The sequence below is a fragment of the Xenopus laevis genome, chromosome 1L (genome assembly GCF_017654675.1).
Source record: "Xenopus laevis strain J_2021 chromosome 1L, Xenopus_laevis_v10.1, whole genome shotgun sequence".
NCBI classification, from domain to species: domain Eukaryota; kingdom Metazoa; phylum Chordata; class Amphibia; order Anura; family Pipidae; genus Xenopus; species Xenopus laevis.
Window position 1 is genome coordinate 228,947,632 of NC_054371.1, and position 25,209 is coordinate 228,972,840.

Here is a 25,209-nt window from a genome sequence, read left to right on the forward strand (position 1 = left end):
ACATTTCTACCTACTTCTTTAGTTAAACTTTCCTTGTCCTTTAAGGACATGTTTATTGCGATGCAGCATGCTGACACTAGAGGGCGCCTTCTACAGCAGTGCAGAGAGTATCCTCGGATCCTATGGTTGACACTTCCCATGTGGAGTTCTGCAGCCTGTTGAATAAACTCTACAACCAAAGTCTTCTATATGTGTTTGGGCCAAGATTTTACTAACCCGTATCAAACTATAACTCGGAGCCACTCATTACATGGGTATAGACACAAGGGCCGTGACAGGGGGTGCGGAGTAGAAGTAAAAGTGCCATAGTGTTGGGAGTGACCTGAGGGGAAGAATCGGGGTCACAGGTACTGAGGGATTTGGCTTTTCCTGAGCTGGTGGAGGAAAGTGGTTTAGTGCATTTGGGACCTCACCCCAAGAGCTGATGCTCTTTGCTTTCAGGAATTTATTGCAAGTCATTTACTGTTTGTGCTCACGGCTTCTACTTGTGCCGGACAATAAAGAGAAATGTATTTTGTACTCAGAGTACAGTGGTTTCTCTGAACACAGGGCTGATTTGTCACAATTAATTAATTAATTGGGAGAATTAGGGCTAATTTAGGGGCAGACAATGAAGTTTACACAAAGTAATAATGTCCTCTGCTCCCAACTGCCATATGGGCAAGTTCACTGTCAGCTCCACAGCAGGAAGTTCATCAACGCACTTTTATTTATTTCAAGTCAGATTTATCTGCGTTTTAGGGAAAATATTCATTTTATTCTCTAAATAGAGCCAACATACCCCACAGTGCTGTACAGTGATTATACAACATTCCCTGCCCTATTGAGCTTGCAATCTATTGTCCCTATCACTTACCCATCAGTCCCTGCCCCAGTGAGCTTACAATCTAAGGTCCCTATCACTTTCCTATCAGTCCCTGCCCCAATGAGCTTACAATCTAAGGTCCCTATAACATTCAAATCAGTCCCTGCCCCAATGAGATTACAATCTAAAGTCCTTATCACTTTCCTATCAGTCTTTGCCCCAATGAGTTTACAATCTAAGGTCCATATCACTTTCTCATCAGGCCCTGTCCCAATGAGCTTACAATCTTAAATCCCTATCACATTCAGGCCACTATACACAGATTTTAGCTGCCAATAATACCAGCCAGTTAAATAGGAGCTGTCAATGCCATTTCAGACCCCTCTTGTTATTCCTGCCTTTGCCTTCCCAATAAATCCTTGTCCAACTGAGCTCCTAACAACAGTGTCAATTAGGGGGAGCACTTATTTTCTATATAGGGGTAAAGAGGAACCCCGACAGCGTGTGCTGCTACAAAGGGGAACTTAACGTTCAAAACCATTTGTTTTATTTTCTATGAATGAACCTTAAAGGAGAAGGAAAGGTTAAAACTAAGTAAGTCTTATCAGAAAGGTCCATCTAAATATACCAGTAAACCCCCAAAGTAATGTTGCTCTGAGTCCCCTGTCAAAATAAACACAGCATTTCTTTCTTTCTATTGTGTACACATGGGCTTCTGTATCAGACTTCCTGCCTTCAGCTTAAACCTCATTGCCCTGGGCAAGAGCATGCTCAGTTTGCTCCTCTTCCCCCACCCCTCCCTTCTCTGCTGTAATCTGAGCCCAGAGCAGGGAGAGACTCGGGCAGGAAGTGATGTCACACCATGTTAATACTGCAGCTCCTATTCTAAACAAACAGAGAGTTTCTAGAGCTTTTTACTCAGGTATGGTAAAACATTCTACAGAATAAATATAGCATTCTAGCTTGCACTATTGCAGCTAATCTATTGGCAATAAAATGCCTCCGTAGCTTTCCTTCTCCTTTAATACCCAGATCTGCTTATTCGAGTTTCTCCATGTCTGGGACAGGCCAAGTCTTCTCAGGTTGATCATGTACAATAAGCTCAGAAAGGGTTAAAACTGACAGTTTTTGTGCCATGTGACAGTCTTTGTAACACTAACATTATGCCCAGTGCCCTCTCCTGTACTCCATACGCCAGTTATCTCTCCTGTACTCCATACGCCAGTTATCTCTCCTGTACTCCATACGCCAGTTACCTCTCCTGTACTCCATACGCCAGTTACCTCTCCTGTACTCCATACGCCAGTGCCCTCTCCTGTACTCCATACGCCAGTGCCCTCTCCTGTACTCCATACGCCAGTGCCCTCTCCTGTACTCCATACGCCAGTGCCCTCTCCTGTACTCCATACGCCAGTGCCCTCTCCTGTACTCCATACGCCAGTTACCTCTCCTGTACTCCATACGCCAGTGCCCTCTCCTGTACTCCATACGCCAGTGCCCTCTCCTGTACTCCATACGCCAGTTACCTCTCCTGTACTCCATACGCCAGTTACCTCTCCTGTACTCCATACGCCAGTTATCTCTCCTGTACTCCATACGCCAGTTATCTCTCCTGTACTCCATACGCCAGTTATCTCCCTGGAAGCCTGTGACCACTAATAGGGAAGGCTACAGGTGGAAATACAAGAAATCTTCATTTCAACATTTAACATCATTTATTTCTCCCAGAATGCACTGCTTTTCTCAATTTTATTCAGGTTTTTTCTGGTGTCCCACTAGCCCAGTCCGACTCTGGGCAAATGAATTATAAAAGCGAAGGTAAATGTGAGATGTCGGGTGTGAGTAAAACCTTTGTATTTCTATGGGGGAAATGATGGGCAAGTGCTGCACCTGCTTCTTTTCAAATGAACAGTAACACCAAGAAAATAAAAGCGGTTTAAAGTCATTAAAATGCTGCTTTCAGTAATGATTGGTCCACATGTTGTTTTCCTTAATCTCCAGGGTAATGTAACAACTGTGATAAAGGGGGGCTGTCCCCGAAATATCTTCCCCCGTATGTAATAAAAGGCACTAAGTTTGCCCAGGAGCAGTAACCCATAGCAACCAATAAGATGTATGCTGTTAAACAGGTGATCAGTAAATGCTCCCTGCTGATTGGTTGCTATTGGTTACTGCTCCTGGGCAAACTTAGTGCCTTTTATTACATAACCACCTTGTATCTTCTATGAAACAACAAAATAAAATGTATATTTTCAAGGAACAAATATCTGTATCTGAGCCTTTTGTTCCTCTGTTTAAAGCCAATGGTCTAATATTTGCTCTGAGGCTCATAACAAGGTTACAGATATATAGAAACATTGGGGTGTCACCCTGCTATAGTTCCAGGGGTACCCAGGGTACAAATAAACACTCACCCCAAATCTCCCCCTAACTGACCTTCAGACTGGGCCCCCTTAGCTCATAACAAGGTTACAGATATATAGAAACATTGGGGTAACAGTCACCCTGCTATAGTTCCAGGGGTACCCAGGGTACAAATAAACACTCACCCCAAATTTCCCCCTAACTGACCTTCAGACTGGGCCCCCTTAGCTCATAACAAGGTTACAGATATAGGGGGAATATATATATATATATTGGTTGGGGGATTTTGTGGTTCTGTTTCAGGCTATTTCTGTATCTAGCCTCGCCCACATTAAATAAGCAGAATAGAGAGGTGTGAAGAAGTCGCTAGAAATGTTGTACATGATGTTTTGTGCTTCTGTACCAGCCCAAGGCAACCACAGCCCTTTAGCAGTAAAGATCTGTGTCTCCAAAGATGCCCCAGTAGCTCCCCATCTTCTTTTCTGCTGATTCACTGCACATGCTCTGTGCTGCTGTCACTTACTGAGCTTAGGGAGCCACTCACAATATACAGTACACATAGAATAGAAATGTCACAATATAAGGCTGATTAGTCATTAATACAGATTCACATAACAGGGCTGCCATTAGGGGTGGCAAATGGTTTTTTTTTTACTTGTAGGGGGGCCCAGAAAATGTTCTGATGGTGTCCCTGCATGTCGGCACAGAAACCAGTTCATAATCAGTCCTGTAGCATCAGCTTCTTGTGCTTGATGATGTGCAACCTCGAGCTTCTCACCAACGGCCGGAGCTCACTGAGCATGTGTGGTGCCACTGACTCACAAAAGATGCCTAATGATCAGTAGATGGGGGGCTGCTGTAGAGATTATAAAGATGTTATTGAGATGCTGAACCTCTAATTTTACTTCTTGTTTAAGACATGTATGGGGGGGGGGGTGGGAATACGAGTATATGGGGATTCCAGAGCCTCCATTACAGTCTTTTATCTTGGAGATTAAATATCAAATAACAAATGTTTTCTGTTAGTTCTTTATATGTGAAATCCAGAAGTCCTGGAAATGATTAGTAGGTAATAGCAAGTCCTTAGTGCTTCTGTATTACAGGCTATTCTGTGTTTAAATATATTACTATAAAGATGTGTAAGTGCCCGTGTCAATAGAAATAAAATCTCACTGAGCGTTAAAGTCTTTGCCCGTCCTTGTGATTTCAATGGAGTCGGCGGGGGTGCAGGTGAGGCTGGAGCGACGGCTGGAGAGGTGAGAGGCGGAGATCTGACGCACATCCCTGCGCGATATTTTCACTGGAGTCACACAAAGAGCTTTGCTCGGCTCCATCTTTGATAGAAAGTGGGCGGGGATATTTCCTGGCTCCTCCTCTTCGGAGCTGGCTCTTCTGGAGATACGGCTTCTAGACGGGAGCTTGGGGAGGCTGCTGGGAGGTTCAGCTTCAGGATTGAGGTGAGGATTATGGTCGGAATGTTGAGACTCTCTTGTTTTCCCAGGGGCTTTGTTGCTTTCCAGCTGGGGGGTCCACTTTAATTCTTTGACTGCGGGGGGACCCGGATGATCCAGGACTCTGGCGGCATCTGCAGAATTGTTGTCTAAAAGAAAATGTATAGAAATTTGTTTCTGTGCCACAAACATGTAACGTTCATTAGAGACATTATATTTATATAATAAAACATGATATTTTTATTGTACCAAATGCAAAACACGAATACAGGGTATTACAAATAATAACCGATTATTATGTATTAGTCACCGTGACATTGATACATCTGCATAGGCTTTTGGCTACAGACAATTCCAGAATATAAACGGTAGGAGAAAACCATATACAGGTTATCCACAAACCCGTTATCCAGAAAGCTCTGTGTTACGGAAAGGCCGCCTCCCATAGACTCCATTTTATCCAAATTTGTAAAAATGATTTTACAGATTTTCTGTGTAATAATAAAACAGTCGCTTGTACTTGATCCCAACTAAGATATAATTAATCCTTATTGGAGGCAAAACCAGCCTATTGGGTTTATTTAATGTTTATATGATTTTCTAGTAGACTTAAGGTATGAAGATCTAAATTACGGAAAACTCCAGGTCCGGGAATCCGAAAAACTCCAGGTTAGTATGTGATACACGCCACAACTATGTGCACCCAATTGGTTTTAATACAAATTTGGGCATGAGCTGCATTTTTTTTTGTGTTTCTGTATATTATACTATACGGGAAGGTGGCTCTCCCCTAAATGTTTTCTCTCCCATCCCCCACCTAATGGTTTCTTTGGAAGAGTTCATGCCAAATAAATAGAAAATACTCTCTTAGTTAGGACTGACGCATGGACTCTGCCTTGACGGGGTGCGTCAGCTTACGCATACTTCTACATACTTTGTAACTAAAAGTGTCTCTTTTTACTAAATGTTCTCTTCAAGTTGTGCAAAATTAGGTTGTTTTTCTCTTAAAGGGCATGTAAAGGCAAAAAAATAAAATCCAAATTTAACTTTCTTTAATGAAAAAGAAACCTATCTCCAATATACTTTAATTAAAAAATGTCTACTGTTTTTATAAATTCTCCCTTCATTTACTGCTGTGGATAGGAATTGTCAGACGGTCCCTAACCAGGGCCGGATTTTCGTAGTGGACACCCCTAGGCCCACTGCCATTCGTCGCCCCTGTTCCCTCCTCTTTATTCATGCAAATTTTCATCATCTGGACCAGAGCAATGGGGATTGTGCATGGAAAATTTAAAAAATTATTGTATCTCCAGCGCAACAAGTGTTTTTGAACCAATGTGGGTGGGTTGGGCAGCATGCCGCCCTCCTAAAATCCTGCCGCCCTAGGCCCGGGCCTAGGTGGCCTTTCCACAAATCCGGGCCTGTCCCTAACTGCTCTGCAGGGAAACAATCATACTTATGAACAGCAGGGGGAGCCCCCGCCTTACGTGTCTCTGCCCTAAAGGGGCTGTAAAGCCAAAATAAAATCCAACACAAATCTCTACACAGTCGCCAACTGCTCTACAGGGAAACAAACAAAGCTGCTTGAGTTCTGCATGGCTGGGAAGTAAGGCGGGGGCTCCCCCTGCTGTTCATAAGTATGATTGTTTCCCTGCAGAGCAGTTAGGGACCGTCTGACAATTCCTATCCACAGCAGTAAATGAAGGGAGAATTTCACTGCATACAGTCAGGTTTCTAATAAAAACTGTACACATTTTTTAATTAAAGTATATTAGAGATAGGTTTCTTTTTCATTAAAGAAAGTAAAAATTGGATTTTATTTTTTTGCCTTTACATTCACTTTAAGAGAAAAACAACCTAATTTTGGACAACTAATCTCCAGAAATAGCAGCGTGTGTCTCTGCCTTTACTGTTTCCAACTCCAGCTGTAGGACAAAGATCATGGAGCCAGAGTTAAACAGATAAACTGGGATTCTATTTGGAGGATTATTTTGCTGCAGCCACTGGTTCTGCAGAGTTGGAGAAAGTTTGTATTAAACAATAGAAAAACTATAAAATCCACATTAGATTACATGACAACACAGGAGCCAGTGCAGTCTGTATATTCTGATTATTAATCAGTCTTGTTGTATCGGCTTCTGGCAGATATTATTTGACTTGTGCTGTTTTGATCATTTATGACGATCCCTAAGCAGCCCAGACCACACTGAGCATGTGCACAGTCTTGGTCTTGCAAAGATGTTTAACAAAGTAACAAGATGGTGACCCCCTGTGGCCAACTTTGAAAGCATAAATCATTTGTTTGATTAGGCTTGTGGTGCAGTTCATGGTTATGTTTAGTATACAAAGTACAGCATTTCTTGTTCTATTTTAGACTTTACTTCCCCTTTAAGGCTCTTTAATGGAGTGCTGGGGTAATGTGTTTAGTTTAGTATGTGATACAAGCCACACCTATTTGCACCCAATTGGTTTTAATTGAAATTTGGTGGATGAGCTGCACTTTGAAACCCTTAGTATTTTCTAATTAAGCCAACTGGCATCTAGTGCAACTGGAGGGCATAGAAAAGGTGAATTACAGTTGTCCCTAAAGACAAAGGTCAAAGTCTGTTTGATTGACAGCAAGAAATTCTCAAGTTCTGGGCAGTAAAAGAAATCAATATTCTGTATTTTCCCAGGCACACAGGGAGAGCTAACAAATACATACTTTTAGGAACAGCCACTTTGGGGTCTCCAAGCAGCTCCTTTAGCTTCTTTTTCAGCTCCCGGCTGGTTTTCTTATAGAAGAAAAGCTCCTTTTCCAGCTCTGCAACCTTCGCTTCATATGCTTTAATGCTTTCTGACACTGGCTCACTGTTGTTATCTGAAATATTGATGAATGGGTCAGAAAAACTATACAAAGATCAGATCAGAGACGTCACATCCCTAAAGTGCTCTGAGTCTAGTAGTAGCAGCAGCAGCTTACCCTTAAAGTGCTGTAACAGCAACTGCAGCTTTTGCTCGTGCTCCTTCTGCTGTTGGGTCAAACGTCGATCATTTTGAAGCAGAAGATGTTCCAGGGAGGATTCCAGCTCTCGCAACATGTTCTCTTTCTCCTCGACTTTCATTCTCAGTTCGGCTGAATTCAACTGCAGTTTCCTTTCTGCTTCACGAAGACTCACGACCTGGAGAGAGAAAGGACCCATTTGTATGTCCTGAGGCTACTTTAAAGTAGGGATGCACCGAATCCTTCGCAAAAGATTAGGCCGAATACCAAACCGACTCCGAATCCGAATTTGCATATGCAAATAAGGGATGGGAAGGGGGTAACTATTTTTACTTTCTTGTTTTGTGAAAAAAAGGCACACGGTTTCCCTCCTGGATTCTGTTAGACTAAATCTGAATCCTGCTGAAAAAGGTTGAATCCTGAACCGAATCCTGGTTTCCCTACTTTAAAGGGATTCTGTCTTGATTTTTATGATGTTTTTATTTCTAAATGACACTGTTTACACAGCAAATAATCCACTCTACAATACAAAATTTCATTCCTGAACCAACATGTGTATTTTTTTGTTGTTGTAATATTGGTTTGTAGGTGCATCTCAGGTCATTTTGCCTGGTCATGTGATTTCAGAAAGAGCCAGCACTTTAGGATGGAACTGCTTTCTGGCAGCCTGTTGTTTCTCCTACTCAATGTAACTGAATGTGTCTCAGTGGGACATGGGTTTTTACTATTGAGTGCTGTTCTTAGATCTACCAGGCAGCTGTTATCTTGTGTTAGGGAGCTGCTATCTGGTTACCTTCCCATTGTTCTGTTGTTTGGCTGCTGGGGGGAAAGGGAGGGGTGATATCACTCCAACTTGCAGTAAAGAGTGACTGAAGTTTATCAGAGCAAAAGTCACATGACTGGGGGCAGCTGGGAAACTGACAATATGTCTAGCCCCAATCAGATTTTAAAATTAAATATAAAACAATCTGCTCTTTTGAGAAACAGATTTCAGTGCAGAATTCAGCTGGAGCAGCACTATTAACCTATGCGTTTTGAAAATATATTTTTTTCCCCATGACAGTATCCCTTTAAGCTCCAATATTGTGATCAGTGCCAGCAGCCTATGCCCCAGCGGACATTGATGGGGCAGAATAAAGCACAAGCTGCCCCCAAGCTGGTTACAATAGAAAGTTGAGCTGAAGAAGACACTTGGCTGTGCTATGAAATGTTATCAAGATGATGACGTTCACTAGCTTTAGACCTAGAGAAGCAACCCAAACCCACAGTGATTCCTTATTTCAATCCTCATTCAGACTCAATTGCTGCCGCCACTATTTACATCAGCACTACTCAATGACTACTAGAGGGCGAAGGGATGGCATTCCTTCTCTATAACAGTCAACAATTTCGCATTCAGTTCAGTATTCGGCCGGATCTTTCATGAAGGATCCAGCGCTTCAGCTGAACCCAAAATAGTGGATCTGGTGCACCCCTAGGAAATTCACACTCAATAGTAAAAGCAGCAAACCTTGTTGAAGTATCGGACAAGGATGGATCTGGTTTCTGAAGGTGAGAGAGAGCTGAACTTTTCAATGATGTTGGCTTCACTTTGCGTGAGGATCTGAGAAGAGTCTTTTAGAGCCTTATGTCTGTTCTGAATGTAATCGTTCTTATATTCAATCGCAGCTTCCAAGGCTTCTATCCCCTCCTCCAGCTGGAACAGTGTGTGCTCTTCCTAAAGCAACAAGTAGCAGCAATCAAGAGTCAGGTTAGGGATTTTATTTGTAACCTATGCTATATTCTTTAGTGGGGTCCCAGAAAATGTGTGTGATCTGAGTTTCTGCAGAGTTCCTGGGGTGTAAAAGGTTGATTTTATACTTACCGTAAAATCCTTTTCTAGTAGGCCCAAACTGTCAGTGCAAACGTATGGGTTATGTCCAAGTTCACCTCTGGAGGCAGGACAGAATAACTGGTCTCTTGGCCCCTCCCTCAGGATCTATAGGCTGGCTCCACCTCTTTTCTCCAGTTCGGTTATAAAGCTTTGTTAAGGTGATTAGGAGACAGCAAGTAGGAAGGAAGGTCAAGAGACAACAATATAGAGTAGATAGTATAGAGAAAATAGATAACAGGTCCTTTCACCCATACTAAAATCAGCCTGGGTGGGACTTATTGCACTGGCAGTTCGGGCCTACTAGAAAAGGATTTTATGGTAAGTATAAAATCATCCTTTCTCTAGTCGGCCCTCCTGTCGGTGCAAACGTATGGGGACGTCCAAAAGCTGTCCCGTAAACAAAATGAAACAGGGTGGGTATGCTGCTGGTTATGTTATAGTCCTGGCAAGTTATACAACTGCAGCCTGTAGAACTTTGCGGTCGAACACGGTTGATGTTGAAGCTCTTGTAGAATGAGCTGTGACTTGGAATGGTTGTTGTCTGTTGCTTAGAGTGTAAGCTTGATTTACAGTTTCTACAAGCCACCTTGCGAAAGTCCTTTTGGATACCGCTAATCCTTTGTGTGCTGGAGCGTAGGAAACTAGTAGTCCGTCTGAAGGCTGTTGTCCTCTTTTTGTAAAGTCTGATTGCCCTAACCACACGTATGTAATTGTTTTTCTTTGTCATTAGCAGGGTTAGGACAAAAGGAAGAAAAGAAGGAACTGTTGAATATGGGGATGTTCAGCCCATTTGTGATGGAATAACACTGATAAGGCAGAAATTTGAGATTTTAGAGTGCTGGGTGCTAGCCCTTTTTTGAACCCGGGGGAGAGGAATTCAGTCACCACTTGTGTAGTACTGTGCTCCCATATGAGCTGTCTGATGGAGCACCATTGAAGGAATGTTCGCCACACTTTATGGTAGACTTTCAATGTGGAAGGTTTCCTAGCCTGTTGCAGTATGTCTATCACTGGTGCTGAAAATCCTCTTTGGGCCCATAACTGGGTCTCAATAGACAGGCCGTTAAACGGAGCATGGACAGATTTGGATGTCGAGCTGGTCCCTGGAGCAGTAAATCCAGTCGTAGTGGAAGTGGTACATGCTCACAAGATCTGTGTACCAAAGTCTGTTGGGCCAATCCGGTGCAATGAGTATTGTTGTAACACCCTCTGGTTTGATTTTGGGAAGAATCCTGGGAAGTATTGGCAATGGTGGGAATGCACAGACTCTCTTGAAGGTCGATTGTCGGGCGACTCAGGAAGTCTGCCCCCCAATTCAGGTAAACTTCTGAAACTGATGGTACATGGTGTTCTGCCCACAATCTTTGTTGCTTCCTGCATGGTCATCATGCTGTGGGTACCGCCTTGCTTGTTTAGTAAGCCACCGCTGTGGCGTTGTCCGATTGAATTCTGACTGGTCTGGTTCGAAGTATGTTGGACCAGCCTTGAAGCACTAGCACTATAGCTCAAAGTTCTAGCACATTGATTGGTAGACGAGCTTCCTGACGGGACCACTGTCCTTGTAGGTGTGTGTGTTGTACACTGCTCCCCATCCAAATGTGCCTGCGTCTGTTGTCACAATCTCCCAATTCTTTGGTGCCCAGCTTCAGCCCGAGGTTAGGTGTGCTCGGACTGTCCACCATTAGAGACTGGTTCTGGTCTGTAGCGTTATTGGGATGTTCTGTTGAAGATCCTGGTGATCTTTGTTCCAAGTGTGTAGGAAATTTTGTTGTAGTGGTCGTAGATGGAATCTGGCATAGGGAATTGCCGCCACCATGAATCCCAGGAGTTGAAGACATTCTCCTGCTGTTACTGTGGTCTTGCTCAGAAAGTGTTCTGTATTGGAGATAATGGTCTGAACCTTGTCCCCTGTCAGTTGTACTACTTGTTGTCTAGAGTCGAATAGAGCCCCAGAAAACGGATCTGTTGAGCAAGAAGTAGAGAGCTTTTGCGGTGGTTTATTAGCCACCCGTGCTGTGTTAGTACCTGTAAGGTTATTGCCGTGTTCGTATTTGCTTGAACATGTGACGGTGCCTTGAGAAGGAGGTCATAGAGGTATGGTAGTACATGAATTCCCATAGTTCTCAAGTGGGCTGCTATGGGTGCCAGGACTTTTGTAAACACTCTTGGTGCAGCGCAGAGTCCGAATGGGAGAGCTAATAATTGAAAATGTTGGTCTCTTATAGCAAATCGGAGGAAGGCTTGTGAGCTGGTACTGGTACTGTAAGTCGATTGATGTCATAAAACAATTTGGTTCCATAAAGGCTATTGCTGACCTGATTGATTCCATTTTGAACTTTTAGTTGCGAATGAACAAATTTAGTTGTTTTAAGTTGAGTACAGGTCGGAATGCGAAGGTTTGAGTAAAAGCCTTTGAACTTGTGTTGTTCTGGCACTGGTATAATGACCCCAGATTGCCACAGGGATGTTACTGCTTGCTGTAGAGCATGCTGTTTGTGTGGTGGGACGATCGATGGTACAGATCGTCTTGGAGGCAATGTTGTGAAATTGATTCTGTATCCCTGTTGAATGATTTTTAATAACCAATTGTCTGCGACAGTGGTTTCCCAAGAGTGGAGGAATTGGGAGAGACGACCCCCTACTTTGGGAATGGAATGGTGGTGAGGGTAGTCATGCTGAATTTGGTTTTGTAGCAGCCGGCTTTCTGTTTTTATTTGACTGCTACCATAGTTGTCTATTGCGTCTGGTACTCTGGTCGGTACCTGTGCTCCGAAAGATTGGAGTACGAAAGGAACGGTTGTGTTGTGGACCATGTCCGTCTAGAATAAAATCTGCTCGGTTGTTCCGTGCGTGCTCTATTACCGGGTGGGAGAAGGTGCTCTTTCCATCTGTGTCTTCTGTGATAATTTGCTTCAGGTCGGGCCCAAAGAGAGATTCTCCAGTATATCGTAGTCCTAACAGTTTGTTTTTGGAAGCAGTATCCCCTGACCATTGGCATAGCCAGAGTGCCCGCCGAGCTACCATTGAATTGCCAGTCTATTTAGCTGTAAGGCGAACAATTTCCAAGGCAGAATCCGCCACAAAGGAGAGTGGTATTTAATCTATTGATGTCTGCTGCTAGTTCCTGAGCTGACTCAGGTGGTTGTTGAACAATATCTTGTGCCCACTGTTTAGCAGTTCTGGCTAATCCTGCCATTGCTGCTGCTGGTCACAAGATAGCGGTTGAATGATTGCAAGCTTTTTTAAGTGCAGCTTCTAACTTTTTGTCCATAGGGTCTTTAAAAGATGCCTCTTCGATTGGTTATGTGGTATGTCTGGAAAGTCTAGCAATAGCAGAGTCCACTTTAGGCGGTTTGTCCCATAATTTACGCTGCTCTTCTGGGACTGGATACGTGTCATAGAAACGTTTTGATATGATGGACCTGCGGTCTGGTTGTTGCCATTCCGAGTCGATAGTTTGTGTAATAGAGTTAAACATTGGAAACACACGTGTGCGTTTTTGTTGAGCACCCAGGGCTTTGTCAGCTTTTGATATAATGACAGCCTCATCCTTGATGTCTAATGTTTCCATCATGTCTTTTAATAGCTTTCTAGAAATGTCAGGTTTTGCAAAAGTAGCTTTCTCTGTATCAGAGTCACTATGTTCATCTGAGTCGGCCGGTGGAGACTGATGGTCTGAGTCATGTAGTGAAAAGAGATCCACATTTGATGATGGATCTTCCTCATTATCCGAGAGGTCTGGAGGAGACTGATGTGCTTTACGTTTGGTAGTCTGTGGTTGAATAGCTGGTTGAAAGGTAGTTTTTAGCCAATCCAAAAAGTCCCCTAACTGGGGTGGCATTTGAGGTACTTGATCTGAAGTAGTTGCACTAGGAGGAGTATGTGCCTGGAGTTGAGGCTCTTCCACACTCTGAGATTCTAGTGCCCTTGGACTAGTCTCCAAGATAATCTGTGGGTTTAACAGTGGTGGTTCACTAATTTTGCAATCTGAGCAGTAAGAGGACTCTGACCTCCTTAATGTATGCTTGCATTCTTTGCACTTTTGAGTTTTATCTGTTTTTTTTACAGATTTTTTTGTAGACTTGGCCATCTGAATATCATCACTCAAGTCTCTTAGGGAGTTAGAACTTTCCATTGTGATTGAGACTAAGTGTGGTTTTCCCAACACATACAATCTCCCCCAGAGGTTGGAACAGTCTCTATAGGGTGGTAACTTAAACCGGAAACTAGTATCAGTATGGCGATGTAATTTGCCTACCTGGCAGTAGGGTTAGAAATCTCACTTCTATCTCCGTGTGTCACGCTGTCTGCCTGTTCCATGGATAACACAGGCAAGATGGTGGTGCTAAATGCTTTGCGCGCTTGGACACCTGCACGCTATGAGTGATGATGTCATATGCGGTACTATGTTTCGCGTCACACGACTTGCGTCCAATCGAAAATGGTGTCTGATACTTGCCTTTTGTTCCGTCAGGCTGCATAAGGCCTAGAATGCGCTCACCGTTCATGTGCCCACACCTACTTGTAGGTATCACTCTATAGTACCGCTATATTTGTCCAGCATATTGACAGTACCGCATGTAAAACAGAACAATTTATGAGGGAATATTAGTAGTGCCACATGCTTTATTCCCCCAGAGCTTGAATGTGCTTGTTGTATTTTGTGGGCATTCAGGTAGTACCACATATCCCAGCCCTTTCAGACAGTACTACTGCCAGTACAAGTCGTTCTGCGCTGTCCCACGTAATTCTAAAAGCCAGTAAGGAGGGAACATTGAAGGAATTGGGAGACAGGACCGCATGTCCCCATTTATCCAGTAAACAAGAATAATTAATGTCTAAATGAATAAAAGTGAAGATAGAGAGAAAAAAAAATAGTTAAATAAAAGAAAGAGGTTTCTGTCCTTCACCTCCAAGGCAGGACAAAAGAACTGGAGTATAGAGGTGGAGTCAGCCTATATATCCTGAGAGAGGGGCCAAGAGACCAATTCTTCTGTCCTGCCTCCAGAGGTGAACTTGGACATAACCCATACGTCTGCACTGAGAGGAGGGCCGACTAGAGAAAGCACAACGACTCTCTCCAAACTTACTTCTTAACTGTACATGTAACTAGCTATGTATCTAGAAACCAGGGAACTGGTATATTAGTATTTGGCAAGTAGCTTTGACTGTGGGATAGCAGGTATAGTAGGGAGAGATGGTGCCTATAGTAACAGTGGATAATAGTCTCAGGGAAGGGAGTGTGACTGTGGGATAGCAGGTATAGTAGGGAGAGATGGTGCCTATAGTAACAGTGGATAATAGTCTCTGGGAAGGGAGTGTGACTGTGGGATAGCAGGTATAGTAGGGAGAGATGGTGCCTATAATAACAGTGGATAATAGTCTCAGGGAAGGGAGTGTGACTGTGGGATAGCAGGTATAGTAGGGAGAGATGGTGTCTATAGTAACAGTGGATAATAGTCTCTGGGAAGGGAGTGTGACTGTGGGATAGCAGGTATAGTAGGGAGAGATGGTGCCTATAGTAACAGTGGGATAATAGTCTCAGGGAAGGGAGTGTGACTGTGGGATAGCAGGTATAGTAGGGAGAGATGGTGTCTATAGTAACAGCGGATAATAGTTTCTGGGAAGGGAGTGTGACTGTGGGATAGCAGGTATAGTAGGGAGAGATGGTGCCTATAGTAACAGTGGATAATAGTCTCAGGGAAGGGAGTGTGACTGTGGGATAGCAGGTTTAGTAGGGAGAGATGGTGCCTATAGTAACAGTGGGATAATAGTCTCAGGGAAGGGAGTGTGACTGTGGGATAGCAGGTATAGTAGGGAGAGATGGTGTCTATAGTAACAGTGGATAATAGTTTCTGGGAAGGGAGTGTGACTGTGGGATAGCAGGTATAGTAGGGAGAGATGGTGCCTATAGTAACAGTGGATAATAGTCTCAGGGAAGGGAGTGTGACTGTGGGATAGCAGGTATAGTAGGGAGAGATGGTGCCTATAGTAACAGTGGGATAATAGTCTCAGGGAAGGGAGTGTGACTGTGGGATAGCAGGTATAGTAGGGAGAGATGGTGCCTATAGTAACAGTGGGATAATAGTCTCAGGGAAGGGAGTGTGACTGTGGGATAGCAGGTATAGTAGGGAGAGATGGTGTCTATAGTAACAGTGGATAATAGTTTCTGGGAAGGGAGTGTGACTGTGGGATAGCAGGTATAGTAGGGAGAGATGGTGCCTAGAGTAACAGTGGATAATAGTCTCTGGGAAGGGAGTGTGACTGTGGGATAGCAGGTATAGTAGGGAGAGATGGTGCCTATAGTAACAGTGGGATAATAGTCTCTGGGAAGGGAGTGTGAGTGAGGAATAGCAGGTATAGTAGGGAGAGATGGTGTCTATAGTAACAGTGGATAATAGTCTCTGGAACGGGACTGTGACTGTGGGATAGCAGGTATAGTAGGGAGAGATGGTGTCTATAGTAACAGTGGATAATAGTCTCTGGGAAGGGACTGTGACTGTGGGATAGCAGGTATAGTAGGGAGAGATGGTGTCTATAGTAACAGTGGGATAATAGTCTCTGGGAAGGGAGTGTGTGACTGTGGGATAGCAGGTATAGTAGGGAGAGATGGTGTCTATAGTAACAGTGGATAATAGTCTCTGGGAAGGGAGTGTGACTGTGGGATAGCAGGTATAGTAGGAAGAGATGGTGCCTATAGTAACAGTGGATAATAGTCTCTGGGAAGGGAGTGTGACTGTGGGATAGCAGGTATAGTAGGGAGAGATGGTGCCTATAGTAACAGTGGATAATAGTCTCTGGGAAGGGAGTGTGACTGTGGGATAGCAGGTATAGTAGGGAGAGATGGTGCCTATAGTAACAGTGGATAATAGTCTCTGGGAAGGGAGTGTGACTGTGGGATAGCAGGTATAGTAGGGAGAGATGGTGCCTATAGTAGTAGAGGTGTAATTATTACTATACATGGCATGTTGTTAGAATAGCAATACTACACCTTTATGACAGACAAACGTCTGTTAGTTCTTTTACATGGGTAAAACATTATACCAACCTCTCGAGAGAGAACGCTGCCATTTCTCAGCTTCTCGTCCAGACTGTCTCTTCTCTTTAGCAGACCGTCCCGTTCCTTCTGAAGCTCTCTCACGTCCTCATATACTTTCCTGTGCTCCTCACTAGCGCCGCTCTGCAGTTCTTGGCTTTTACCCATGAGCTCATTCTCCAAGACATTCAAGCGATTGGACAACTTTAGTACGTCGCTGGATAAAGCCTAAGGAGAATCAAACAGAACAAGTGGATCTTATTAGAAATTCATGTTTAGGAGAAGTTTACAGCAGTGCAGTAAAGCAAACAGACCTGGCTCGACCGAAGCTTTTTCATTTCAAGTTGGCTTTTCTCTTGCAAGAGCGCCTCCATCTTTGTGATGCTTTCTTCCCTTTTCCTTAAATCTTCTTCCAGCTCAGTGAGCGCTTGCCTTTCTTTCAGTACCTTTTCAACCTCCTCATCCAGCCACTTGGTTTGTTCTTCCACTTTCTGAATAAGAAAAGGAAAAGGAAAGTCATAGGGAAGTCAGTACATACATGGTGATACATACGTGTCATTGTATCCTGTGTATACTCACAAGCTGGAGGGGGTCGGAGGCACTGGGAACACTCTTCCTCCTTCTGATTGCAGCAATTTCTTCATTTTTCATCCTTAATATCTTGTTCTGCTGCTCTGTCTTCAGCTGCAGCTCCTGCATCAATGAGATAAATGAGTTATTTGCAAATAACAACAGAAGGAAACCCACCTGCCTTGACATGAAATCAAGTATTTGGGTCTAGTTGCAGCACACATCTTAAACCTTTAAAACGGTGGATCACCTTTAAAGGAGAACTAAAGCGTAACTAAAGAAGTAGCTAGAAATGTTGTACATGATGTTTTGTGCTTCTGTACCAGCCCAAGGCAACCACAGCCCTTTAGCAGTAAAGATCTGTGTCTCCAAAGATGCCCCAGTAGCTCCCCATCTTCTTTTCTGCTGATTCACTGATTCACATGCTCTGTGCTGCTGTCACTTACTGAGCTTAGGGACCCACTCACAATATACAGTACACATAGAATAGAAATGTCACAATATAAGGCTGATTAGTAATTAATACACATAATTACTACATGGCAGCACAGAAACCAGTGCAATTAGCATCAGAATTTAATAATCAGCAAACCTGTAGCATCATCTTATATTACAGCCAGGGAAGCTCATTTTCTGCTGGATAATTAGTGACGAGCCCTAAGCTTAGCTTCTCAACAGCCAATCAGAGCCCACTGAGTATGCATGTGAGTGTCACAGACACTTTCCAAGATGGTGACCCCCTGTGACAAGTTTGAAGTCCTGGATCATTGCTGCTATTGACAAGCTCAAACTTTAGCCTTGTGCAATAAGTTTAATATATGACATTTTTATCCACATTCCTTTTTAGGGTTTAGTTCTCCTTTAAGTTAACTTTGAGTTTGTCATTGAATGGCCAATTTTAAGTATCTTTTCAATTGGTCTTCATTATTTATAGCTTTATAATTATTAGAATTCTTCTTAGGACTCTTTCCAGCTTTCAAATGGGGGTCACTGACCCCATCTAAAAACAAATGCTCTGTAAGGCTACAAATGTGTTGTTATTGCTACTTTTTATTACTCCTCTTTCTTTTCAGGTCTCTCCAATTCATATTCCAGTCTCTTATACAAATCAGTGCATGGTTACTAGGGGAATTTGGACCCTAGTAACTAGAATGCTAAAACTGCAAACTGGAGAGCTGCTGAATAAAAGGATCAATAACTTACAAGGTGCGACCCCCTTTCCCAGAGCTGCTTTAGAAGGTGAAAAATGACACTTTACACTTTAATATTAGAAAAACGATGACACATAGAAAATAGAAATATTTGAAAAAAAGTCGTTATTTCTGGTGATCTATCTGAAACTAGGGATGCACCAAATTCACTATTTTGGATTCGGCCGAATCCCCGAATCCATCTTGGAAGATTTGGCCGAATACCGAACCGAATTCTAATTTGCATATGCAAATTAGGGGCGGGAAAAAGTAGAAAAAAATTGGTTTACTTCCTTGTTCTGTAACAAAAAGTCACGTAAAATACCGCCCTCCCCACAATTTGCATATGCAAATTAGGATTAGGTTCAGGCCAGGCACAAGGATTCGGCCGAATCTGAACCCTGCTGAAAAAGGCCGAATCCTGGATTCGGTGCATCCCTATCTGAAACCAACTAGTTGTTTGAAGGTGAACATCCCCTTTAAGTTAACCTTTGGTATGTTATAGAATGGCCAATTCTAAGCAACTTTTGAACTTTTTTTTTATAGTTTGTATAATGATTTGCCATCTCTGACTCTTTCCAGTTTTCAAAAGGGGGTCACTGACCCCATCTAAAAACAAATGCTCTGTAAGGCTACAAATGTATTGTTATTGCTACTTTTTATTACTGCTCTTTCTATTCAGGCCTCTCCTATTCATATTCCAGTCTTTAATTCAAATCAATGCATGGTTGCTAGGGGAATTTGGACCCTAGCAACCAGACTGCTGAAACTATAAACTGGAGAGCTGCTGAATAAAAAGCTAAATAGCCACAAATAATAAAAAATGAAAACCAATTGCAAATTGTCTCAGAATATCACTCTCTAAAAAGTTAACTCAAAGGTGAACAATCCCTTTAAATGCAAAGTTTTTAAAGCTATAGTGACACCTTTCTGTAAAAGAAGAGGACATTTCAGTAGTGAAAGTGAATTGGACTTTAATCTTACTCTGATACGTTCTTGTTCCTTTTGAATTGTGCTCTCTAACTTGCGTTTCATGTCAGTTTCAGTCTTGAGCTTCCGCTGGAGTTTGGCTTGTTGTTGCCGCATCTGATCCACATTCAGTTCCAGTTCTCTCACGCGCTTTTCGTTCTTAACAGAGAGCGAGGCGAGCTTTGTGGTGTCCTGTTGTTTTGTTTGCACTGCCTGATCGGGTGAAATAAACATTAGGGCACTAGAGCTGGTGAGGCGTGGTATTAAAATTCAATTTTAGCAGTATAGTTCACCTTTAACGTGTATATTGATAGGATGCTAAAATATGTATTTGCTAGCCTGAACCCTGAAATAAATGTAGAGGTCTGTGTGGATCTGCTCAGACAGACCTGCATCTCATGTGGCCTAAACCTGCTCCCCAACCCAGAGAGGGTTTTCCAGGAACATCAGTGATGTCACTATAACTCTGAAGTGACATCACTCAAGAGGCAGATCAACCAAATTTGGCTCATACCTTAGTTGGGTGGCCAAGCCCATGGACCTCTCAGAAAGGCTTTTTAATCCAAAATCCAGATACTTTTGAGAGTATCCTGTGAGTATCTACAGATACATGACTCAATGCAGCACAATACTACCAGGCATAAGCCAAAATACATTAGGAGTATGGAATCAACACACAAGGGTAAGGGCTTTATATACAGAGAGACAATTACCTATTTTCTGTCTTTTTCAGAAGATTTTGAGCCATGTCATCATCCCCTACGAAGCCCAGCTGAGGCCCAGCTGAGTCCCAGCCATGCCCAGTTACTGTAAGAGCTGTTGTTCTATGAAGCCCACTACTACAGGTGCACAGTTGAGATGTTTGGCCTCACTGAACTTTGTAGACACTTTATCCTACCTACAAATGTTGTTCGGTCCAGGGCTGTTGCACAGAACAATACAGTACACAACCGTACCTGCATTTTTAATTTTGCTTCCTCCATTTTCTTACGGAAATCCCTCTGCAGTTTAGCTTTGTGCGCGACGTCTCTTAGTTCTTTGTTCTCCAGCTCCTGCAGTTGCCTTTGTGCTTCAGCCAACTCTGACTTGGCTTGTTCTGCTTCTCCTTCTAACTGGGCTATCTTCATGGAATACTGCTTATTCACTGACTGGGCATCGTTACCTTAAAGTGACGGGTTAAGGAGGTATTACATGGAGTATTCACTGCATATGGAATAAGGCAAATGCTCGATCATTGTGCTGTGTTTTCAACGATGAAATAGTGCCAATAGCAACAAAAAAGTGAACTACCTTCATATACAAATAAATATATTGCATTAAAGAGATTTTTCTATAGCGAGAAAGGGAAAAGTACCCCGCAAAAACTATTTACTAAACAGTTGATCACTCAAAAATCTTTTATTTCTCACCGCCTACTAAGTATTCAGGTTTGTGCGATTGGTAACTGAAAACTGGTACCCCACTTGGATAACAAGTCTGCTCTTTGCTGCTAGTAAACCATTAATGAATACAAGTATACTTAATCAGTGGAATTAATGCTTAACTACAGATCAATTGAATTCATTAAATGTGAGAAGGGAGCCGGAAATTATAGCCTCGTGTATCCAAACATTAGCTCCAAATTCATAGACCTTAAGTGCAAGTGCATAAATTAAGAAATAAATAGCTCCAATATACAATCAATTAATTCCTAGTTCTTAGGACTAAAGTGCAGTGCAAAATTTAGAACTAAACCAATTCCCAATAGATTAGAGTAATTCCTTAATTAACAGATTGGAGTCAATCGATCCCCTATTTTTAAATCCACAAATTCATAAAATTAAAGTGCAGTGCCAGAAATAATGTTAGAATCCCAATCCAAAATAGATAAATAGTAGCTTAAAAATTACAAAATTGTGTGACCAGCAACAAGTTAGGGTATGATATATTGTAAAACCATGCGCTCAAATCATATGAAAATAGTAGGAAAAGGAAAAAAGAACGGTGGGTTTGTCCCAAAACTAACTGCCTATTTATTTCTCTCCCTGGCACACCACATAGTAAAGGCAGACAGGGTAACCGGGACTGTGGTCTCGTTTGTTAGCTAATTCTATTCTTGATTGAGACGCTAACTTATTTTAAAAAAGCACAAATCATCGGCCCCATAGATTTGATAAAGTAACGAGTAGAGAGGAACAGAATATGAAATCTGGAAAAGGGTTTTTTACTAAGCCAACACTCTAGGACCAAATTCGCACAAATAATTTAAAAATACCGCAAATTTTAAATACCAAGGTTAAAACCAAATTCTAAGCAATGAAAATATATTGTACTGTTACCTTGCATTTGTAAAAACAGAGTGAAAAGATAGATAATTTAGCTATGATGAAACCAAGGGGGAAAACATTTTGTGTAATGAAGGGCCTACTTTACAGGTATAGAACACCGTAGGGTTTATTTACAGCAGGGAGGTAAGAAGTAAAGTGCAAAATGAAAACTGGTGAAATTGCCATGTTTTTGCCCACATTTATGCCCAGTGGTGTCAGGTGCCTCTCTTTGTGCTTTTTGGTATAGAAGGTGGGACATGGCCATGCCCATCCATTGCACAAAATTACCCTGTTGTAAAGAAGGAGTGCCAGGGAACACAAGTATATTGCTACTCTAAGCACCTTGTGTGCATTTACTATGTGGAGCACAGAGAGCCCAGTTTGTGTAAGGGATAGATGGAAGTGCTTACAGTACTGTGATGTAAGGGCCACAGTGTAGTATCTTAGTGCTCCAGAGCTTAGTGGCTGGTCTAGTTCTTTATTCCGTTCAATGATTGGGGAATATTTTGTCAAGGAATGTAAATCAAACACTGATCCTATGGACTTACTCACTGGCCAATGAGATTACCTAGATACAGTCACTGAATAAGGTCATTGGTTCACCCACTTCAATCCACTGTACTAAGACTGCACCTTGATCAACCAAATTACTTGGTATTTGGGCACAAAGGAACACATCAGCCTTAATCTCCCAGTGACATGTTCAGTGCAATGCTCTAAATCTAGAAAACGCACCGACTGACCTGTTTTGACCAGCTCTTCAATGAGTTCTTCCTTCATTTTAATATTGATGGTTAATTCCCTCATCCTCTGCTTGCCATCAGCAAGGCGTATGTCTGAGGTTTTCAGCTTCTCCATGTTCAGCACCTGACTTTCTCGAAGGGATTCCAGAGCTGTTCCCCAGGCAAATAGAATACAAGAGTTAACAAGATGATTTAACAGGAAAATACTTGCAATTTAGCTTAAGGATTTGACCAAATCTGTCATCTTGATCACAATGACTTGTTCCAGGTTGGTCATTGCCCCACTGATGGTGGTCACTGGCTCACCAAGTTTTTTGTTGTGACGGATCGCTGTGGTGCAACAGTTTGATCGCCTAAAGCTCTTGTCTATGGGCCTTAAAGTAACAGTGACATCAGTTTGCAGCTTTATAAATAATGCAGCACTGGCATGTCTAGTATGTCATAACAAAGGGGTGTTCTTCTCATGGCTCTGCATTTTTGTGCTATAACAATCAAAATGCCATTGCCAGGCTGCTGGGTTCCGGGAATTCTGTTGGCCTTATACACTGAACAGCCTTGAAGTTAGTGGGGGTTATTTATAAACATTGGGCACATTTGCACCTGGGCAGTAACCCATGGCAGCCAATCAGATGATTGCTTTCAGTGTTCAACCTGCAGCTGGCTGAAAAGCTGGCTGAAGCTAATCAGTGATTGGTTGCTATAGGTTACTTCCCAGGGGCAAATTTGTTTGGTGTTTATAAATGAGCCCCGGTGTTACAATGCTAACTGCAAGAATGACCAAAGCAACAAGCAACATCTAAAAATCTTTATCTCCTTCACTGAATGAGTTAGGAAAGACATCGGTACCTGGAAAGGCATCAGCGTTTGTGACGCTCTCTCTGTATGAGTCAGAGTTGAGTGTTTCCGCACCAGCAGAGGCTTGTCTTCGTGTCCATGTCCGATTGATAGAACGACTAAAACAAAATCAGCGAGTAAACTATTAACACAATATATGTGAATTAACCTATTTCTAAAATATATCCAACCTAATTCTTTAGAAGAATGTTAAAAAAGCATAAACGATAAAGCTTCCCTTCTTTTCCATTAACCATTGGTCCAGTGTGGAACATTCTGACAACAGAAAAATGCTTTTACCTAAAAGGTGACTTCTTTCTATTTTCTTTCTCTGGCTCATCAGATTCTTCCTCACTTTGGTCTGAGAATTTCTCATGCAGAACTTCATCCTGCTCCTCTATGAGCTCCAGTAGCATTTGGCTTCGAGTCCGGAATCCTGCTACCATTCTCTCCAGGGAATAGGAAGGGGGGCTTGTTCGTACCTGTAGGCAAGATGGAGAGCGGCTGTTATTTTCAGTAAAAACAGAGTATGAAGCAAGGAGAGTGGCTCAATAGGTAGCACTTCTGTTTTGCAGTAGGGTTCTCATCTTTGTTTTTCTTTGAAGCTCCGAGATCATGCTTCAAAGTCACTCAAGTGCAAAAAATAAAAAAGTGCTCAGGGGTGCCATACCCCTGAAGAGTCCTTTGCAAAGTGAAAACGCCTCAGGTCCTCTTTGCCGCAAGGCAAGGGTGATCGCCTTTGTCCTCAAGGCACCAGTCTTCAGACATCTTTTCACAACAAGGTTGGGGGGTCCCCTTTATCCTATCCCAAACATGCAGCCATAAGACCTATAAGGGTAGGGAAATCTTCAAACACAAAAGTTTCATAGGGGTACGGGGTTCCATAGGGCACAGGGTCAGGACATGAAGAAGTCACTAGATCTTAAAGGAGAATTCAACCCTTAACTAAAAAAAAACCCTACCCCCACCCTATGTAGACCCCCCTCCCTACTCCTCCCCAGCCTAGCTGCTAACCCGGGGAAATGCCCCTAAATTCTTACTTAACCCTCGGTGCAGATTCAGTGATTGCAGTTCACGGCAGCCATCTTCCGGGTCTTCGGTAATCTAAAACTATGACCATCGAATCGGTGCATGTGCAGTTGGAGCAATTTTACGGTTTGCGACAACTGTGCATATGCCGAAATAGATAGACATTGCTGAAGCGCTGGAAGAAGACACGAAGACCCAGAAGTTGGCTGTCGTGAACTGCGATCCCTGAATCTGCACCAAGGGGTAAGTAAAAAGTTGGGGGCATTTTCCCGGGGTAGCCACTAGGCTGGGGGGAGGAGGGGGGTCTAAGTAGGGTAGGGTTTTTTTTAGTTAAAGGTTGAATTATGACCATGACCTATCACTTGCCAATCATCAAAAAAAAAAAAACTAAACTGACAAAACAAAAGGTGCATAAATAAATACATAAAATATCATTAGAAAGTTGTTGCGTATTGCCCCAGGCTTTTGGCAGGGTTTTAAAAATTCACTAGCCACAGCCAGAAAAAGGTCATGGCTTAAGAGCAATGTGCAGTATAAAAAGTGCCATAAATTTGTCTAGGAGAAAATGCAGTGAACTCCAGGCACCTTAGGCCTGGGGTGCAACATTTCAGGCTTCATAGCTGCTGGCCTTTTGGGAATAAATCAAGTGTTTCTCTGCTCCAATGGATAAAAACAAATACTACACTTGATAGTAACCAAAAGGCTGAGAAGCAATTCCAGATGCTCGGCCCAAACTGACAGAAAGGTGCACATATAAAGTAGCTGGTACCATACCTTCCTTGGCTCTGCTTGGCCTGTAGCCTGGATTAAACTGGAAGAGAGTTTCTGGGTGGGGTTGTTGGGGGGCACAGTGTGTGGCCTTTGTGATATTTCCCTTGGACGTTCCTCCTCATCTTCATTTTCCTGGGAAAACTGCCTGTATATTTCCGGCTTTTTGGACTTCAGTTCGTCAATAAGGAGCTGTTGTTCCACAAGTTTTTCCGTCTTTAAAAGTAAAAGAGATAAGTGCATCTTGTGAAAAAAGTCAGTATTTGCTATGAAATGGCTACAGTTATC

General features: G+C 42.7%; 1 protein-coding gene across 3 annotated transcripts in view; it reads right to left on the bottom strand.

Moving 5' to 3' along the window:
* Window positions 1-3,745: 3,745 nt before the first annotated feature.
* Window positions 3,746-25,209, bottom strand: part of LOC108718789 (kinesin-like protein KIF27) — a 29,552-nt gene continuing 8,088 nt past the window's right edge. For all 3 annotated transcript variants that reach the window (XM_018267278.2, XM_018267252.2, XM_018267261.2), the window contains exons 6-18: window positions 24,928-25,137; window positions 23,425-23,606; window positions 23,137-23,243; window positions 22,291-22,440; window positions 20,198-20,403; window positions 19,257-19,454; window positions 17,092-17,205; window positions 16,827-17,003; window positions 16,525-16,740; window positions 9,114-9,320; window positions 7,583-7,781; window positions 7,325-7,480; window positions 3,746-4,769 (exon numbers count right to left, since the gene is read on the bottom strand). In XM_018267278.2, coding sequence (XP_018122767.1) covers window positions 4,339-4,769; window positions 7,325-7,480; window positions 7,583-7,781; window positions 9,114-9,320; window positions 16,525-16,740; window positions 16,827-17,003; window positions 17,092-17,205; window positions 19,257-19,454; window positions 20,198-20,403; window positions 22,291-22,440; window positions 23,137-23,243; window positions 23,425-23,606; window positions 24,928-25,137 — 2,553 coding nt within the window. In that variant the 3' untranslated portion in view covers window positions 3,746-4,338. The remainder of the gene's footprint in view (window positions 4,770-7,324; window positions 7,481-7,582; window positions 7,782-9,113; window positions 9,321-16,524; window positions 16,741-16,826; window positions 17,004-17,091; window positions 17,206-19,256; window positions 19,455-20,197; window positions 20,404-22,290; window positions 22,441-23,136; window positions 23,244-23,424; window positions 23,607-24,927; window positions 25,138-25,209) is intronic.